We start from the raw sequence: 21004 nt of genomic DNA on the forward strand, positions 1-21004 counted from the left end.
CTTACCCATCAGCCTGATTAGAGCAAAGAGAATAGCAGGTAGATTACTAATATCGCACATGTCCATGATGACAAATTTACATTTCATCAGAATGGGTTAAAAATATTTAGTAGAAAAAAGTAAATGAACTCAGATACAAACGTTTCATGTTTCCTTTTGGACTTCAGTGTGTTTAAATTATATTCAACAACAAGAAAACCCAACCATCCCTACCAAAACAAGACACTCCACTCCACACGCTTCCCCGTCTGGGGAGAGGATGAGAGAACAAACACCACATGACACATGTGTAATCGTGTTGTTTAATTCACTATTGGAAGGCACTCAGATACTATGGGGATGAGTGTGGAATTAAAAACCTATATAGAATAGAATAGAAAAGGCAGAGGAATCGCCGTTGGAAAGGAGGGAGTGCAAGGCTGTAAACACTCGACCAAGAAAAACAATTTTTTATATCATACTCTGTTATTTTCATTCCCTGCAATATTTGCAAATTTTCAGTTCTATTGCCCTTAAGACTCCTTTTCCCAATGCAAACAAGTCTAATTTTATTCAGTTTTTGTTTGTCTGTGATTCTGTGCAAGGGAATTCCATTGATGCAAATAAGAGTTTTTATATGAGACTGGATGATTAATATTAATCTGCATTACAGTAGTGCCAGCAAGCTTGGGGCCTCGTGGTATTTGATGCTGGAGGACAACAGTGGCTGTCAAAGGCCCAGATCCTCTGCTACTGAAGTCAATGGGAGCTTTGCCATTGATGCCCGTGCGCACAGCGTGAGGCCTTAAGGCCCCATCCCAAGATACAAACATGTTATAACATAGTTGGCATTGATCATGTTACATGTAGTAGACATGGCCTAAGTGTCACGAACCGAGATGTGGGTGGTGATGCCTAGTGGTTGGAGCAGGAGCTAGGCTGATGGGTTTAAGAGCAGGTTTGCTGACTTCCTCGTCCTATCAGGAGGCCCTGCTGTGGCTCAGCAGTGTTCATAGGTTACCATGACACTAAGTAATTTAAACTTTGGCTGCAAAATTAAGGGCAAAAAGGAGGCCGAGGAAAGGATGGTCTGATAATGTGTGTGTTATTTTCTATATTCCACGTGAGATTTAACTAACCCCTTGTATAATAGTTAATATTAATGTCAATGTATCCATTTGGATTATACTCATTTACCAGCTCAGGAATGTTTTCCGGGTTAGTTTTAGAATAATTCATAACTCTTGCTTCAGATCAGTATGTCACAGTAATTAGCGGTGTGATTAGTTAATAGTGTTATTAATTCAGTAGTGTGTCCAAGCACCCATTGATTAGTCACTTATTTAATTTTACACAGAGAAGTCGTCCCATTGAAGTCAGTGGGGCTACTCGCATACATAAAATTAAGTGCAGAACCTTATTTTTTTTTATTTTAATTTATATTTCTTATTTCTATGGCTAGGCCAAATGTCCTCATTTCTTTTGTATCTGATCACATTGTTTTCCATGACATTTAAATGAGGCTAATGCAAATAAAAGTTACAGGGCAATTGTCACATAATAATTAATATCTAGCTCTTACATAGTGCTTTTCATCAGTAGGTCTCAACGTTCTTTACAAAGGAGGCCAGTAGCATTATCTCCATTTTATAGATGGGGAAACTGAGGCACAGAGGGTGGAAATAATTTGCCCAGAGTCACTCAGTGGTGGCAGAGCCTTAAATACAGGAATGCGTCCAGTTCCGTTACACATGCTTAATAAAAATGTATTTCTTCCTTTGTATCCACCTGCTGTCTGTCCTCCCTAACTGATTCTTCAACCTGTTCCCCAGGCATTTGCAGTGACCAACCAAATTCTAGTGGAGAGGTCCGTTGTTGGCTGGAAGGAGATAGAGTATGAAGTCGTGAGAGATGCATCTGATAACTGTATCACCGTCTGTAATATGGAAAATGTTGATGCTATGGGAGTTCATACCGGTAGGTTCTTTACAGATTACAGTGTGGCTTACTGTAGATTGCGTTTAGATCAGCATTTTCATATAATGTCTTTCTGCCGACTATAGTTGATACACTTACCTGGCCAGTGAGAGAGAGGATGTAGAATACTTATCAGAGCTAAGTACTCCCGGATACGATGGAACACACTTTTCAATACCCTAAGCCCGTCCCTATTGTCCCTTATTTCACATGGTAGCACAGTCTGTCCCTTGCCTTGAAATGCCCCCAAACGGGCATCTTCCATAGCACCTGGTGTTCAAAACTTGCAAGATGCAGTAGGTTAGCAGAGACATGACCAGAATCTATCGCCGTCAAACTATTGTGGTTTTCCTTCCGGCAACCAGGAGATTCCATCGTAGTGGCTCCCAGCCAGACACTGTCCAACGAGGAATTTCAGATGCTGAGGGAAAGTGCCATCAAGGTCGTCCGACACCTGGGCATCGTGGGGGAATGCAACATCCAGTATGCCCTGCACCCTACCTCCCTGGAGTACTGCATCATCGAGGTCAATGCCAGGCTCTCCAGAAGCTCTGCCTTGGCATCCAAGGCCACAGGGTAAGGCAGGAAAGAAAAGCTGGGGCAGCGAAAGGAGTTGGGGAAAGGGGCAGGGAGCTTAGCCACTGGGTATTACAAACGGAAAACCTCTCAGGAGGGGAACCTAGTAGCTGGTTTTAGAGAGTACATTCCCTGGCATCCGCACGTTGGCTGCGAATCATCTCTGGAACCCTAAGGACTTGGTTATTAATGAGCTCTCTGCCAGATTGAATCAAATGGTATTGCTAGCTGCCTTTGTTTTGTTGGCTAATCATAAACTAATCAAGATAACGATGGTCAAATCTGCCTGGTTAAAATTGGCTTCTTAATTGTACTCTGCGGAGGCGGTTGAGAAATGCAAATTAGTCCTTAATTTACAGTTCTCAACAACTCTTGCAGTTGTCGAAGCCCTGTAGCAAACTGGAGACAGGCAGCAATAACTGACAGCAAGCATTTGGTTGATTTCATTGTGTTAGCTGACTCTTCAGTGACACAAATCCATTTTTGTCTTGTGTCGCAGTAAATATATATAAAATAGTAGCATGGCATACATCAAACAAAGAAAGCTTTGCAACAAGGGATCTACCATTGCAATCCTGAAAGGTCTTGAGTACCCACATCTCCTATTGCTTCAGTGGGAGTTGAGTGCACCCAGCATTCCTAAAATTTGAACCATCATTTGATTCTCAGAAAAATGCCCCCAGCTTGTAAAATGTTCCACCAGCTTTAGAACCATACGCTGGAAATTCCAGTCCTGGCTGGGTCACAAATGGATGGATTTGGTGTTTAGATCTTGGTCCCCATTTGGCTACACGGTAAAAGCACTGCAGAATGGGGCTTTTTCCTAAGAACAATGCTGTGTGGATTGTGACTGGTTGGAAGATGCTTTTGCAGCTAATGAGGACCTCTGCATTTTGTACAAATATTACAGGAAGGTGAAAGAGGGCTGTTCCCCCAGGGTGGTGTTCGGGAGAAGGCTTCAAAATCCCAGTTTGGATTTTTGCCTATGACTATCTGTGAAGTGCTTAGAGTCAGATAGCTAAAGAATTCCTTCAGTCTGCTTGCTTGAGAGCATGCATTATTTTATATGAATGAATGCCCACAAAAGTTCCTTTGTTGGTGAAAGAGTGAATGGTTTTGTGACGTGTATGGGGAAGACGTACTTGGATTGGAAACTCTCCAGGGTGGGGACTGTCTTTTTGTTATGTGCTTGTATAGCACCTATTACAATGGTGCCCTAGTTGCTAACTGCAATATAAATAATAATAATGGCCTGACTGGGTTTGCTGTCAACTACCGTCTATGAAAGAACACATGCCAAAAGAGGTACTCCAGCAGCCCATATTCAATTATTAGCAGTGCCAGCTGCTCTGCAGTTATCATTGTTGCCTGTTTTGGTGGTGATTCCAAGTAGGCAGTTCTTAAAGATGAGAACAGTCCTGTTATAATGGAATAAACTAACCTCTTCCCCAGCCAATGAGGCTTTCTCAATCAAATGAAAGTTGTGCAAGATGACATTCTTAGCAAACGTTAGGGCAATAGGAAATCCTGCTGGATGATTTATAATCACTTGGCTTCCGCAAACGGGATTATATAAATTTCGCTGCTCAGTTATCACCACACCCTTTGTTGCTTTTGGGCTGATTTCTGCCCCTATTTAGACCTGTCTAATCTCACTAATTTCAACCCCCTGAAAGCCCATGTTAACTGATGGGAGAATTTAGCTCTGAATTTAAAGGTACCTTTGGGGCTTTTAAGAAATCCATCAATCCTGCTGACTCATTGAGTCCAGCGATGTTCCCCAGCAGACTGGGGCAATCATCTGTTACCTAAAAAGACTAAAATCTGCTTTTTGCTTTCATTTGCTAAGTGGACATTACTAAGTCAGCTTTCCTTCTGCACTGGAGTCACTCAGCCTGAAAGAACACCATGTGCTACTCCAACCACCACCACAGAACTGGCTGGAAAACGACTGCAAAGTCTAGTATAGCTCCTTCCAAACAAGGCTCATCTGTACTGAGCTAAACATTTGGCCTCTAGTACATGCAGATAAACACTAGTCCCAGCACTGATTTACTGCAGTCCAACCACTGATCTAAGATGTTCAATTGCCCTTATTTGCTGAAATAAGATGGACTCTCACAGTAGAAAAAAACAAGGAGTCCTGTGGCACCTTAGAGACTAACAAATTTATTTGGGCATAAGCTTTTGTGGGCTAGAACCTACTTCATCAGATGTATGAAGTAAAAGATACAGGAGCAGGTATAAAAACATGAAAGGATGGGGTTGCTTTACCAAGTGTGAGGTCAGTCTAATGAGATAAATCAATTAACAGCAGGATACCAAGGGAGGAAAAATAACTTTTGAAGTGGTAAGAGAGTGGCCCATTGCAGACAGTTGACAAGAAGGTGTGAGTAACAGTAGGGGGAAATTAGTATTGGGGAAATTAAGTTTAGGTTTTGTAATGACCCAACCACTCCCAGTCTTTATTCAGGCCTAATCTCATGATATCTAGTTTGCAAATTAATTCCAGTTCTGCAGTTTCACGTTGGAGTTTTTGAAGTTTTTTTGTTGAAGAATTGCCACTTTGAGGTTCTGTTATTGAGTGACCAGAGAGATTGAAGTGTTCTCCTACTGGTTTTTGAATGTTATGATTCCTGATGTCAGATTTGTGTCCATTTATTTTTTTGCGTAGAGACTGTCCCCAATACTAATTTCTCCCTACCGTTACTCACACCTTCTTGTCAACTGTCTGTAATGGGCCACTCTCTTACCACTTCAAAAGTTAATTTTCCTCCCTTGGTATCCTGTTGTTAATTGTTTTATCTCGTTAGACTGACCTCACACTTGGTAAAGCAACCCCTATCCTTTCATGTATTTATACCTGCTCCTATCTTTTACTTCATACATCTGATGAAGTGGGTTCTAGCCCATGAAAGCTTATGCCCAAATAAATTTGTTAGTCTCTAAGGTGCCACAAGGAATCCTTGTTTTTTTTTCTTTTTTCTTTTTGCTGATACAGATTAACACGGCTACCACTGAAACCTCTCATAGTAGGTTATGCAGATATACACTGGCGTTGCTATTATGTTGAAAGGACAGTCGCTCATCCCTGTTGTAAAGTCTCTGCTTTCCCATAGCACTCACTCTCTGTGTCTCTCCCTCCTCCTCCTTTCCCTCTTGAGCGGCCTAACTGCAGCGAAACACCAAACTTTTCAGGTGTTGCAAAGATTTCACGGAGGATAGTCAATTTGCCAGCTTTTAATGATTGTCCAGCCCATGTTCCAACCTAAGTTGCTCAGTGCTACACTTACTTGTATAAGCACGTACCTATAGTATAACCCACCCACCCCCATATGAGGGCTTTTCATTCCCTCCCCAGGCAGAAGTAAACCCTTTTGTTGTTGTTAATCGTTGGTGTTAGAGTAGCACCTAGAGGGTCAGGATCAGGGCCTAACGGAGCTAGACGCGTACAGACCCATAATAAAATGTAGGCCATGCTCAGAGAGCTTACAAGCTAAAGACACAAGACAGACAAAGGGTGGGAGACAGGAAATATTATTATCATCCCAATTTTACAGCGGGGGAACTGGGGCACGGAGGGTTTAAGTGATGTGCGTAAGGTCACGCAGGCAGTCTGTGGCAGAGCCAGGAACTGACCTCGATCTCCTGAGTCCCAATCCGGTGCCTGAGCCACAGACCATCTTTCCTCCTTAATAGCTGATTCCTACTCCAGAGCTCTGTACATGCCCCTTATGACCTACATGCTGTATCCAAGCTTCTTGCTGCTCTCCAGTGAGCTGCACTCACATACCACGTGTCAGGAGTGGAGCGCCATCCCTACAGAATCCAGTTACTATTTTTATTAAAGCAGCTTCAGAGAGTTATAGATTTCCTTGCCCTCTACAGTACCAACCATGATACTAAAAACGCCTCCCTCATCTCTGCCAGGTACCCATTAGCATTTATTGCTGCCAAAATCGCCCTGGGGATCCCCTTGCCGGAGATCAAGAATGTAGTATCAGGAAAAACCTCTGCCTGCTTTGAGCCCAGCCTGGATTACATGGTCGCCAAGATACCTCGCTGGGACCTGGACCGCTTTCAGGGCACCTCTAGCCAGATTGGCAGCTCCATGAAGAGCGTGGGAGAGGTGAGTGTGGGGAAATTCTCTCCATTTCTTTCCGTTGCCTGTGAAATTTACCTTTTCTCCCTTGCCTGCTCTCTGGATGCTGGTTCTTTCTAGTCTGCCAGCCAAACGAACGCTGAGGAGGATTTAGAACCTCAAGGGACACTCTTCTAAAAACTGCACTCGCAATTTGGTTCCAGTTATCAACTGCAGTTACAAAAGTGTTGTGTGTATTTGTGGTTGAACATGACAGCATGTAGACATCAATCAACAAGGTTTTGCCCACTAATCAGGGAGTTAGCTGTCTAACAGTTCGCATTCATTCATTGGGTCTTCAGTGTCTTTTGAATGCAAAATTAGAGACCAAATTGGAACATTTTTAACGTCTGTTTCATGATCTCCATGCTGGGTGGCTGTCCAGAAGGTCGACTGAGGATCAATGAACTAAATAGAAATAGATTAAAAACAGAGAGAAGAAATCACCCTAAACTGAAAGCAAACTTGTCCTGAACCTCAAACTGCCTTTGGTTTGTAAAAGTTTTATTACTACACCTCTACCTCGATATAACGCTGTCCTTGGGAGCCAAAACATCTTACCGTGTTATAGGTGAAACCGCGTTATATCGAACTTGCTTTCATCCACCGGAGAGCGCAGCTCCGCCCCCCCGGAACGCTGCTTTGCCGCATTATATCAGAATTCGTGTTATATCGGGTCACGTTATATCGGGGTAGAGGTGTACTTATTGATCAGTACTTGTTCACTTTCACCTTCCTCGACATTTTCTGGTTTCCTGTGGAAATGTCATTGGGGTGTTCCTAGCATGGCTGTAGAAAATTTGTTTTGCAAATATATGCAGCCTGGCTTTTCAGCCCCAGTTAATCCAGAGAGTGTGGATAAACATCTGATCTTTTGAGAGCTTATTCAAATCACCTGAGCTGTATCCATTACTCTTCTCAATTAGAATGATTTGGGACTGTAAAGGCCATTTTAGGCACTAGCATGGTAGGCCGCTCTTGAGATTCGTAGATTCCAAGGCCAGAAGGGACCACTGCATAACACAGGTCATAGGACTTCCTTGAATTAATTCCTGCTTCAGGTCCAATAGTTGTGTTTGAACAAGAGCATTTCTTTGCTGAAAACATCCACTCTGAAAGATTTAAAGATTTCCAGTGATGGAGAATCTACCACAACCTTTGGGAAGCTGTTCCAATGGCCAGTCACCTTCACTGTTAAAAACATGCACCTTCTTTCTAGCCTGATCCTGCACCTGAAAACAGAACACAACACCTGATGCCCTCTTGAAAGGGTCAAATTGCTTTGTCTTAAACAGTTGGTTTCCCCCTCCGAATAGATAGGATAGGCCTTCGGAAATGAGGAACAAAACTGCGTGACTTTTAAAATCTGAATTTAAGACTGGTTGGAATAATGGTGACATCTTCAGCTAATTTTTCAAGAGGAATGAAATGAAACAAAATGGGTAAATTATCCATTTAATTAGCTAATTACTCATCAGTTATCCAAAGCAAAATAATTAATTGTGTACTTTGTTGTCTGTCTTTTTTTCTCCCTAATGTTTTTCAAGTAGCTCCCTCGCTAAATTATTTTGACAAGTGAGGCCTTACAAACATCCACTCCTCCTCGCTCAAAGAGCACACCCTCAGCACGATGGGAAGGATTAATTAGAGGCTTGCCAGGGTGATTGTATTTTTAATAATGTGTGGTGCAGTAGGTCCCTGCAAATATTTATGGTGTTAACGCCCCGTGACTTCACGTTATACATGCACTTTGCACATTTTACCCCAGCTAATAAAGGGCTATATTCCGGAGTGTCCCACCGTATGAATACTGAACTGCATTATGACTTGGACTATCCACATGTACGGGGGAATAAGGGAGCATAAGACACTCCTCCCTTATTCTCCTGCACAGACTATCTGGACCTTGGGTTCAAGCCAGCAGCCAGTGGACTGGGGGAGGAATGGAGAATAGACAGAGCTTTGGCTTCATACTGCCTGGCCAGCATGGGGTGTGCTGACTGAGATGGTACAGAGAGTATTGCAATTTACCGTTGATACAGACAAACAGGAAATTACCAGCCCCCAGAGCAGAGGAGCTGTTCCTCAAAGAGACCCCTCTCAATCAGAATGTCTCCCGTGACTGCTCCTGGCAGAGTACAGCTTAAGTCCCCTCCCTAGGCCTGTGCCGGTAACCAGACTCCAGACCAGTGTGGTTTTTATTAGTTGAACTGTCTAGCCTCAGCCTGACTGCTGGTGAGCTGTGCTGTGACAGGCTGAAGGCTCGGAATGGTGGAGCTGTGTGAAAGGGGAGAAAGTTTTCCCATGACACTTTTGCCCCACTTCATTTCAGATTATTTTTGTGCCCTTTTAAGATTTTGCTTTCTGGTGAAATATACATGTGAACACTGGAATGAGTTGCAAAGTTTCCATGCAGAATGGGCTCACCGGAACATGGGAATGGGATTTTTTTAGGTGAAATAATCATTGAACAGAAACATACTATGGTAGTTACTTAAGGTTTGATGGGGGCTCGATGGCAGAGGTGTAGTTTTCTGCCTTTGCCCACTCTTAAGGCTTAAAATTCCCTCTGCCCTATGAGGCGTTTCCAACCTTAGTGGATTCTCCCTTATTATAACACAGGTGGATTTTGAAAGCTCTGGGACAGTAATCTTCCTTCGAGTCAGTTAGAATCATAGAATGTCAGGGTTGGAAGGGACCTCAGGAGGTCATCTAGTCCAACCCTGCTCCAAGCAGGACCAATCCCCGGACAGATTTTTGCCCCAGATCCCTAAAGGATTGAACTCACAACCCTGGGTTTAGCAGGCCAATGCTCAAACTACTGAGCTATCCCTCTGCCCCCCTGTAGCATGTTCCCATAGGCTTTAATCTTACCTAATAAGCATCGCTGCCATCTGAACAACTGAGAGGGGCAACACCTCAGCACGTTAACGTGAGAGCTTTCTTTGTTACAGGTCATGGCTATCGGGCGCACCTTTGAGGAGTGCTTCCAGAAGGCCCTGAGAATGTGCCACCCATCTGTGGAAGGCTTCACATCACGTCTGCCAATGAATAAAGAGTGGCCGGCCAACTTAGATCTCCAGAAAGAACTGGCTGACCCCTCCAGCATTCGAGTCTATGCAATGGCCAAGGTAACGAAGGACTCAGAGGCTATGGGGTCTACCCTGTTGACTATAGTTACCAGACTGTGTTGGTTGAGGTAATAGAGTGGAATATTCTTTAACCCCTCATCCTTTTTCCTCTTTGTGCACCTCAGACATAAGGGGATGATGATGTATTTCCATCTCTGAATCACCTCCTGTGAGGTACAAAGATTCTCTTTCCCCCCATAATTTCCTCTTCATTATCTTAGGATGGAAATAACTCTTTCTCTACCAGCCCTCATGACACCTGCTGTACTCGAGTCATCCATTAACCTTTCACTTAAATCACTGTAATCATAGAATCATAGAATATCAGGGTTGGAAGGGACCTCAGGAGGCCATCTAGTCCAACCCCCTGCTCAAAGCAGGACCAATTCCCAACTAAATCATCCCAGTCAGGGCTTTGTCAAGCCGGGCCTTAAAAACCTCCAAGGAAGGAGATTCCACCACCTCCCTAATCTTAGACTATCCCTGTTACATTAAACAGCAGGAACATTATACCACCATGTCCTGGGCAACATATTCAGCAGGCAAACGGTTAATGTTGGTTGACAACTGGAGCACTGTTTCTTTAGCTTGCTCCTGTAAGATGATCATTTGCTAAATGCTGGGCAATGTTTGGCCTTTATTTATGCTGGCACAAGTCACAGCAGAGTTTGAGCAGTTCTGCAAACTTGCATTAGTGTATGCAAAGAAAATTAAAAATGAACCTTTTGCCATCTGAAACCAAGGGTGATATGAAAATGGCTAGCTGCAGTCAATCTGAGTAGTCTCTTTTGGGGATCTTCATGCTACTCTGTGATCGCATCTTGCAACCAAGGATTAAAATTAAATCATAATTAAATCAGCTCAGCTGTCCAGAACTCCCTGTTAACTGATATAGGGTTAAATTTGTTAATTACACTGACAGTTCTTGCAAATATCTGCAGCCTTTGGTTGGAGGGTAATGGCAGGCTAGCGGTTAAGGCGCTAGTCTGGGACTTGAGATCTGAGTGCTCTGCTACGAGATGCTTTTTGTGAGTGTGGGTGCCTCTGTTCCCCACCTGTAAAATGAGAATAATACTCCTTCCTTTTGCCCACACTTCATCTTGTCTATTTAGACTGTAAATTCTTTGGGACAGAGATGCTCTTTTACCAGGCATATGTACAGTGCCCAGCACAACAGAGCCTCAATGTCTGTCAGTGCCTCTAAGATGCCAATGCAGTACATGTAATAATTATTGGATATTTTCAGTCTCCACCATGACTCTTGGCTAGCTGAGGTTGTACAGCATTTGCTGATGATTTCCACTCAATTCTCTCTCTTATAAACCTTGTATAAATTTCCAAGAAGGCTGACGGAGACACAATAATCTTTCTTTCTTTCTTTGTATATATCGATTCTTCTCCTGCTTTTAGGACATTTGAACTTAGCCTACAACAGAGGATAAGAAAATAATTTCTAGAGATGCCCCAAAGTTTCTCTGTGTTCCATTCCCCAGGGCCTTTCATTGACATGTTTGCAAAGGGAGATCACATTGGAAGTAAAGTCACCATTCTGATTTGGTATCATTGTATTTGCACTTTGTGCAGGTGTAAATGACACTGTAGGGTGCAAAGCAATGAGGAATCAGGCAGGCTGCTTCAGACTTGGAGAAGGCCTGTACTCTAGAGACAAATGAACTGGTGGTTTTAAGCTGGGGAGGCACATATATTTACAAGCACAAAACACCCTTCAGCACCGGTGCTTGTGTTGGCTCCAGTTTTCTCTTTGATTTGAGTGGCAAGATCTTTCCTGACTGCATTATAGGAGCCCCAGGAGGCATTTAGAAAGATAAGGCCCAAGTTAGGGATGGGCACATGACGATGGGGATGGGGCAAAATGACAGTTTTCCTTTTGACTGTTGTCGGAACAAGGAACAGTTAAGCCTTTAATTCCCCACTTGCCCTCCACAGAAACTCCTCGGTCTAAAATGGAGCACTGATTCACCCCCGTCAATAACTGAGTGAGACCAGCGTTTTGGGTTGTAAAATTTCAGCTTGCTTGACTCAGTAAAAGGTAACTCAGACAGCTGGGATCGATTGGATCAGAAATCCCTAACCAGCTCTCTGACATCTAAACGACCAGCCGCTAGTTGTTGTTACCACTGAGCTCTGTTTGAGTCAAGTCTCATCAGATGCCTTCTCTGTCTCCCCCCCACATGTCAAGGTTTTTCACTGTTTGTTGGGGTGATGACTATGATGCCTGTTGTGTCAGAAAAGGCGAGAGCTCAGACGCCATTCACAGCTATTGCCTTTTACCGCGTTCTTCTACTATAGTTGAAAAACAACCACAGGAGAGATGCAGAACCCAATGAAACTTCTGACTGGGCCAAAGTCTTACACAGTGTCAACCAGTTTTGGCACTAGGCTGTGGCCCTCGTAAATGAGAGGTATCTGTAGCAGATGATAAGAGAAGATTACTAACATGATGTGGCCCATTTGTGAAATGGTCACATGGAAATGGGCTTTATTAAAAAAAATTAAAAGTATAAAAGAAAAAAGAGTTCAATATTTAGCCACATCATAATAATAACTATTAATATTTAGCTCTTATACCTGTACTTTAGTCACCTTTGGGGATATTTAAAAAAAAAAAACTGTATCCTGTACTACATTGCCTTTGGGATGATAGAGTGGGTTTCCTTTTTACCCAGTGAATGTGGATGGTTTGCTAAAAATAAATTTAAAAAACCAAAACCACATAATTAAGCATGTTCAGGAAAGTTTGAAGCCTGCATTACCTTGAGAATGAGAGTGGTGTCACGGCTGCAAAGTTTGGTTCTGGATGTGAACTTTTCCATAGTTCAGGGGTATTTCAGGTCCAGGATTTCTGAGTCAATCTATCTTTAAACTATAAATCAGAGTCCATTTCAAAAGCAACCAGTTTCTCAACCATTGAAAACCTAAACCTTTCTTTGATCACATTTGCTTCTAGCAGACCACAGGACTATGGAATATACAGGAACTTGGTAATAAGAGGTACAGATGAGAAGTCAGCAGCAGGGGTTGAGCATACTAGAGAGAGAGAGAGAGAGAGAGAGAGATCATGAAGCATACACAGCATATGAAGTTACAGCAGGTGTCCACCAGCATCAGTCCCTATTGAAGTCAATTGGAGTTTGGGCAGAGACTTCATTGGGAGCCAAATTCTGCACTCCTTGCTCAGACAAAAGTCTTGCTGACGTTAATAGGAGATGAGGAATAATTACTACACATTTCCAGGCAAATTAGATACTTACGACGTATTTGTTAAAGTGTCTGGCTTACTATCTCCTCTCTTCGGCAGGCCTTGCATGACGGTGTCCCCGTGGATGATATTCACAAACTCACAGCCATTGACAGATGGTTCATCTATAAGATGCGGGATATTGTGAACATGGAGAAAAGCCTGAAGGAACTCAGCAGGTAAGGAAATCAAACAGCTTTCTCTAAGGATACAGCCTTTTTGCTTGGCATCACACAGCTGGGAAACCAGCTCCAGGCTTGTGCACAAACACAAGCAAGGCCAAAAAGTGACTCGCAGCCTGAGTTATCTTAAACCCTAATGCATTGCACTAAGTGGCTACCTCCGTCCATGTAGCAGCAACTGCACTGAAGAGCGCTGCTCTAGAAGTAAAGGCATCTTGTCCATCTCAGCTGATCTTAGGGATTCTACATCCCACCTGGATTTAGAAAGTCCTTGATGTAGTTTCAAAGGTAGGATATGCTAACTCTCCCCCGAAATGTGAGATCTGAGACTGCATTTGCATAGCTAGGGTATGGTTAACCTTTCAGCTAATACTCTCAATAGATTCTCCCTGGCGTTTTACACCTGAGAGCCAAACACCGTGCATTTCTGACTGGTTGATTGCTTTCTAAGCTGTCTGCCTTGCTTCCCACATGCTATTCCTCCTCAGTTTAGAACAGCTATAATTCCCGACACATTTAAATATAAATCTTCTGGTTTTTTAAAGTGGCCATATAAAATGAACCACAATAGATAGCAGTAAATCGAAGCTCCAGGCTGTATATCAGTCTCTGCCTTTTGCTGACTGCAGCTTTCTCTTCATGGTTTACAAGGCCAGCAGAACCTTCTTGCTGAGTTATTATTGTCTGCTCTGTTGCCTGCGTTTTGGATACATGTTGCATTACTGCAGTTGAACCACACGAGGGCACCAGAAACTTATAGTACACAGCACTTGTAGCAAGAGACTGGGCAGAAACATACAAGAAGTTTGTTATGAAATATGCTTTCACCTCCTGTGAGTTCTGCTTCTTTGACAAGCTGTACATTTTTAATTGAGTAGTTTTGTTTCCCCCCAGAAAGTGAGTTGGGATTCTAGCTAAACAGAAATAAAGGCACAGAGAGGAGAATGCCCCTGGAAGGATACTTATAAAACTCCATTATTACCCAGCATGTGTAATTCCTCTCTAACTTCCATGTCATGTTTCATTTGTGTGCTGGTTTCATTTAAAAAAATCTCATGCATATAAAGTTACTGTGTTTACACAGAACCAATTTGTTTTCCCCACTGTTTCTCAGGATGCAACTGTAATTAGAATACTCTGGAATTATGTATTCAGGATCTCAAAGCACTGTCCTGAGGATGGTCATGTCCTCCCGTGGTGTAAATTGACATCACTCCATTAAAGTAAAGGGAGCTGAACGGATTGCTGTTAGCTGAAGATCTGGCCTATTAGTTAATTAAACCTCACAGTGCCTCTGTGAGATAGGTACATTCATGTTATTGCACCCATGATATAGATGGATTAGCTGAGGCACATAGTCAAATGACCTTCCCAAGGTCACAGAGGAAGTTTAGTGGCAGAACTAGAACGAAAAGTGTTACTGACTTCCAGGTTGGTGTGTTAACCACTCTCCGTCCTCCTCCCTTTCGGCCGTTATTGGATGAGGGCTGGCTCCGCTGTTGCATGCAAGCAAGGGCCTTCTCCTAGTCAGTGCTCAGGTCTTCCATGTGTGTATTCACCGGAGCTACTTGCTTTATTTTTCATCCTGCTATAAGATTCAGTGTTTGCAAATTGGACATAATCGGTTTTAGAAGGAATAATGACAACCCAGAAAAATGACTGCATGGGTTATTACAAGCACAGCTGCATTAGCAAGCGCTGTGTTTATGCAAACATGACTCTCTCTATATGGATATTCTGATATACACATACATATTGTGTGTGTATAATATACTATAATATCCAGACCTTGCAGTTGATCCTTATCTTTCTATAATGGTCCAAACCAAAACCCAGATGAGTTCATCATCATCATGGTCATCACAATAACAACAACAATGCCCAGCTCTTATCTAGTGCTTTCCATCAGTAGATCTCAAACACTTTACAAAGGAGGGCAGTATTATTATCCCCATTATACAGATGGGGAAACTGAGCAGTGGAGTGACTTGCCCAAGGTCACCCAGCAGGGCAGTGGCAGAGCCAGGAATAGAATGAGTCACAATCCAGCACTCTATCCACTGAACCTTAGAGGTGGAGTCACAGCCAAACTTTGTGGCTCTGGATAGCCTGTAATCTGCATGTTTCTAAAGACACACAGAAAGGGAGGTCAGTGTTTTACACACAAGTATATTGCTATACTATATAACCCCAGTCCTCACGTCTGAGTGAGATGAACTCAGCGCAGGACCTAAGAGAAGGGTAAAGACAGTTTTATGTCACCTTTGAGCTTCCTTGGGCCAGCCAAGGACAGGTTCAGCTCCTCTGCTTCCCACCACCAGTGCAAGTTAGAGCAGTGTCATGCCAGCGGTTAGCCACCAAATGGCTGTTCCACCAGCCAGTAGTTGCCAGAGCATAGCAGTCATCTGTCCATGCCCTCTTCCCACCCCCACACCAGCCATGCTCCATACACCAGGGTCTGCAAGGGGAAGATACCATAGGGATTCCCTCTTGTTGGGGAAATCCTCAGACGTCCAGATCCACTGGCTCGCCAAGTGGTGCAGTGGGGCTGAGGACATGCACACAGAGACAGGGAATATATCGAGAGGATACATACCCAAGGATGGTGAAATAATGCATTGTAACATGTTAGATATGGCAGGACAACTGAGCATGCCTTGCTTTTGAGAAGCAAGGAACCCCTTTCCAGGTGGGGATGATATAAACATGAATCACGTGACCGAGGAAATTGCAGTGCTCTGTAGTATGGCAAAGAAAGGGAGGCAGATGTTAGCCTGAGTGCTGATCCATTATGCTAAGCAGTACTCCCCTTAGCACTCAGTAATACAGGTCTCTTCATCTTGCACTTCTGTTGCTGAGCTACAGTGTCTAGGCACCACTCTTCCCCTTCCTTATTTCTCGTATCATGCCCCTTGCTTCCCATAAGGCTTGCACGGTTGGCTTGGCTTGAGAAGCATCCAAAGCGGAGGGGCTGGTCGAGGGCAGGCAGAGGGAGCTCTGCCTACCCAATGTTTTCAGGGGTTGCAGGCTGAACCACCATGCACAAAAAACAAGGGGGAGAGGAGGAAAAGGAAAGGAATCGGGTGTTCGCTGCTGTGTGGTCCCCATCCCCACTAGGGTGACCAGATGTCCCGATTTTATAGGGACAGTCCTGATTTTGGGGTCTTTTTCTTATATAGGATCCTATTACCCCCCACCCCCTGTCCGGATTTTTCACATTTGCTGTCTGGTCACCCTAATCCCCACCCAACTGCCAGTGCCCCCACCATCCTGTCTACCTTGCCCTATCCACATGCACCTTACACTCTGTCTCCCTCATTACCCTCTTGTCTCACCCTTCACGGGTGCTTTCACCTGATCTGCCATGCCCATTACGTCTCCATTTGCCTCCTTTGTTTCCCTGGCACACTTTTTCCCAATCCTCTCAGCATCTGCCCTTCCCCTCCCCTGTTTCTACTGTAGGTGTCGTGCATTGCCATTCACACCCCTACATTGTTAGCCAGACAACCAATAACTGAGCTGCAGAGCACGTGACTGGCCTGCTCCTGCAAGTCACACATCAGTACACAATCTCACACTTCTTGCCATAAAAGGGAAGCACCACACGGAACTGGTAATGGATCAATGCAATTTAAGACCTTTGTATCAATCCTCATGGGTCAGATTCTCCATGGTGTCCATTAGCATAGCCCCACTGACTTCAATACATCTAAGCTGATTGGCCCCCATCCTCCGCTGGTATAAATGTGTATCTAATCAAACACTCCCAAGGAACCAAACAGATTGACTGGGGAGGTGAGAGAGTGAAACCAAAGAAAGCAACATGTAAAAAGGGTCTATCCTGGTGCATTATGCTGAAGATATGCAGGAGCTGGGTCTGTACAGGGCCTTTATGTCAGTTGGGGCCTCTAGGTGCCTCCGGGGTACAACTAATCAACAATAAGTTAGTGATTCGTTGTAAATGATCGTTTACTGTGCGTCATTACGGAGCCAGCAAAGGTTGTCACCTTTGGTAGAGCGTTTATGTCACGAGCCCAGTCGTGGAATTGTTCTGAGTGGTTCCGATTTGAGAAATGGAGAGCACACAGCTTGGTTTTCAAAGCCCATGTTGAGTTTTCAGGGCTGGCTCTTAGAAAAATCCAACTGTGTATGTTTGTAACAATCCTTTGCTCTCCTGTTGCTCTGGCCAAGTCATTGTGGGCTCCATTTAATAGGAACAGCATATGCCAAATGCTATTAACTGTAGCTATGATGGCAGCTCGGGGTGAAATTTTCAAAAGCACCTAAAGGACGTGGGAGCACAAGCCCCTTTGAAAGTCAACAGCACTCATGCTTTTAAATTATTTAAACTCCTCTGAAAATCCCATTCTGGTTACCTAGCTGCTTGATCAGTGCCTGCAATTAATTTTACCCAACGTTACTTGTGAACCCAAAATGGAGGGAGGGGGCGGATTTGAAAATCAGACCCATCGCATGCTGAGTCACATTCTCAGCTGGTGTATATCAGCATAGCTTCAGGAATGGTGCTGATTTACACCTGCCGAGGATCTGGCTCTCTATCAGTACCAACAGGACTACTTCTATTGTCTGATGAAATTTTTTTTCAGAACCGTAAAATACTTTGAAAGGGACACTGGTTGGTCAGCAACCACCTGTTTAAATCAACTGTTGTGTCTGAATTATTAATCAGTAGAAAGAGGTGATGATTTTCTCATGGCAATTTCCTGGGAACTGTTCCCCATTTCATTGTGGGTGGTTTGGCAGCTCTGAGGAATTTCATGGTGCTGATATCGTTGGTTTGAAATATGACCTTCCCCGTCCCCTTTTTTTCATTTGAAATGTCAGGGTTGTGAAGTTTCGCGGGAAAGTGACAATGGCGTTTTGTGTCTGTGCGGTGTTGGAGCAGAGAAGGGGTGTGTTGTGCCTGGGTGAGCCATGAGACACTGGTTCTTACAGGAGCTGGTGTATTTTCTAGGTCCTTATTTCTTATAGCATTTTATTATAATATTGGTATTCCAGTAGAGCCTCCCTGGGCCCAACCAAGTTGAAACAGGAATTAATTCAGGGAAGTTCTATGGCCTGTGTTATACAGGAGGTCAGACTAGATGATTGCATTGGTCCCATCCCGCCACAGAATCTGTGAAAAGATTGGGGTCCCGCTGTGCTAGTTCTTACACATAGTAAGAAATCTTGCCCTGTGCAGAGTTTACAGTTTAAATGGTCAAGGCAGACAAAAGGTGGGAGAGAGGGAGTAGTCTAACCCTCATTTTACAGATAGCCCAGAGTGATTAAGTGATGTGCCCAAGATCACACAAGGAGTCTGTGTCAGAGCAAAGAATTAAACCCAGGTCATCCAAGTCCCAGATCTGTGCCCTCATCACCAGGCCATTCTTTCTCTTTGGTTAATTTTACTTGAAAAGGTACAGCTGTGCTATTCATGCCGGCAGACCGTGATGACACACGTCATTGTTTGATAATATGCTGATCAATGACTTGTGCTGAGATACTGGGGATTTTTAAGATTTGTCACTGGACATCTCCATGCTCTCAGCACTGAGAATTAGCAAATGTGACCTTCTGTGACACAGGTCTTCTCATATGCAGAGTGGGCAAGTGTGACTCTGAATGTAGGTCTTGTGGCTTGTAATCAGACACAGAATAGCACACTGGGCAGCAGAGAGGGCCAGCCCCAGAGAAGCATTTTTAACAAGACTCTGTTCAGTGGCCTCTAGAAGTCAACAGAAAATTATTTATTGAGACTCCCTTTCCCAGGCTAATGTCCTTGGGACTGCAAATGGTGTGTTTTGAAAATGGCTTTCTGGAAGCATGACTTGATTTCCAAACACACTGTAGAGAAGTGTCTGCAAAATACAGCAGCTGAAATTAAAGTTCAACTCCAGCATTCAGAATCTGAGGCAGTGCAAAGGAAAAAGATCAAAGGGCCGTCAGTAAACCATATTCATTCTAGGTGGGTGTCACAAAATTGATCTTTGTGGCCTCTTCAGAAATGGATTTTTGCTGCAGTTTGCAGACAGATGGCTAACCTGTCCCCCAGCTGGAAAGGTGAGAGGTCGTGGGGCACATCCTCGCTGGTGTGTATTGGAGTAGCTTCACTGAAGTTCAAGGACTCTGCACTGATTTATATCAGCTGAGGTTCTGGCCCCACTAGAGCTATGGTACTCGGTTTTAACTATTTAGAAAGAATGTATGAAGGCCCATGTATGCACCTTTCCTCTCTGACTGCATCTGCAGGGATGGAAACCAGTGAGGCAAATGTTCAATTCAGTAAGTGAGATGAGTGTAGGCTGCATTACGTACACTGATTCAGCAAACCTAACATTTGTGCTTGGTGCTGGATGTCATAGAAGAGAGATTTCATTTGTGTTACAAAGGCATTGCAAATAAATTGTGGTTCACGTTTTCCTCCAAAGCCCCGAATACTTGTATCACTTTGACATGCATCCCCATCTTGACACACTCGCATGTGCCCTCTTAAGTGTACTTCTTCTACATTTCTGCATGCTATGTATAGAATAATCCATATTGTATCAGTCCATCAGGGCCCTAGAGGGATCCTTTACCTGGGGAAGAAGTTTGAAATAGTGACTGCAACCCATTTCTTTGCTGTGTATTTGCCTGCATTGCTCCTGCAACTCATCAACTTCATCCTAGATGTGACCCATCTAGGTCTAAGGAAATAATGGGAGGTTCATGTTACTTAAATCAGTGAGATTTACTGGGTCTGGGCGCTGAGCCTTAAAGATGTAGATCCAGAGAGTGATAGTTGAGAGAGTGAGATTTGTTGGTTTCCATCTCCCGCTGCCCTAAATGTTCCTGACAATTTTGTCTGTCATCTCGTGAGTTTCTTGGGAGGAAAATAAGTGACTACCTGTCTCCTTGAAAGAAGAGGCAAGGAGACAAACAATTTTTATACTGATCTCATGCTTGTAATTACAGCTTATTCTAAATCTTGTGGAATGTCAGAAACAATCAAGGAAACAGATGTGAACCTTGGAAGAATGGCGAGGGTGGGCAGTGGGGAATATGCCTTTTGCCCAGTATGCCAATCTAAAATCAAGCAGCAGGATTGCTAACCATGTCAAGCCCAGTGTTCATGTTAGCTAGTGACTTGGGCCCCAATTCAGGACTGCATTCCTTTTTTAGGGCAGAATTTAACCACGTGATAAAGTCCCATAGGTGCTGTCTTGTATGGAGATGGACTTAAACATTATCTGCTTCCCTGACACAGGGTCTGAGTTTGGAATTTTACTCATATTCTACCCTTGATACTAGTCCCATTTGCAAAGCTCTGCCTCCAATAACTGCATGGCTCATTTTCACATTAGAGCCGGTGCTTTCTCAAGGCACGTTTGTTTAGCATTACTTGTGGGCTGGCGGATCAGACAAAAGCTGGTCAAGTGTAAGAGAGGACTGTACTGAAGCATGCAGGCTCCCGGGGTAATTGCAATTCTGCAGGCGTTGCTCGAGTCAGTTAATAGATTTCCCCAGTTTCTCTGTGCCAGGTGAAAATTTCCCATTAAGGGGAATTTATTCCATTTCCTTTTATCATTTATTATTGAAGACGAAGTGTGAGTGGATGGCGTTTCAAAGATGACAGGGTAGAATTTTAAACAAAAACAACAACAGAAAATTCACACTGGAAGCTGAAAAGAGAGAGAGCGAGAGAGAGAGAATGGACAAAGGCTTATATAGTTTATAAACTGCAAAATACACAGGAGATTTAGCTTTGTGGGAAGAG

General features: G+C 43.7%; 1 protein-coding gene across 1 annotated transcript in view; it reads left to right on the top strand.

The window, feature by feature from the left end:
• CPS1 (carbamoyl-phosphate synthase 1) overlaps positions 1-21004 on the top strand; it is a 122934-nt gene that overhangs the window by 49710 nt on the left and 52220 nt on the right. Inside the window, exons 17-21 of the mRNA XM_065412949.1 lie at positions 1812-1956; positions 2322-2532; positions 6463-6661; positions 9628-9804; positions 13124-13242. Of these exons, the coding sequence (XP_065269021.1) occupies positions 1812-1956; positions 2322-2532; positions 6463-6661; positions 9628-9804; positions 13124-13242 (851 nt within the window). The remainder of the gene's footprint in view (positions 1-1811; positions 1957-2321; positions 2533-6462; positions 6662-9627; positions 9805-13123; positions 13243-21004) is intronic.

The sequence above is a fragment of the Emys orbicularis genome, chromosome 11 (genome assembly GCF_028017835.1).
Source record: "Emys orbicularis isolate rEmyOrb1 chromosome 11, rEmyOrb1.hap1, whole genome shotgun sequence".
Taxonomy (NCBI): domain Eukaryota; kingdom Metazoa; phylum Chordata; order Testudines; family Emydidae; genus Emys; species Emys orbicularis.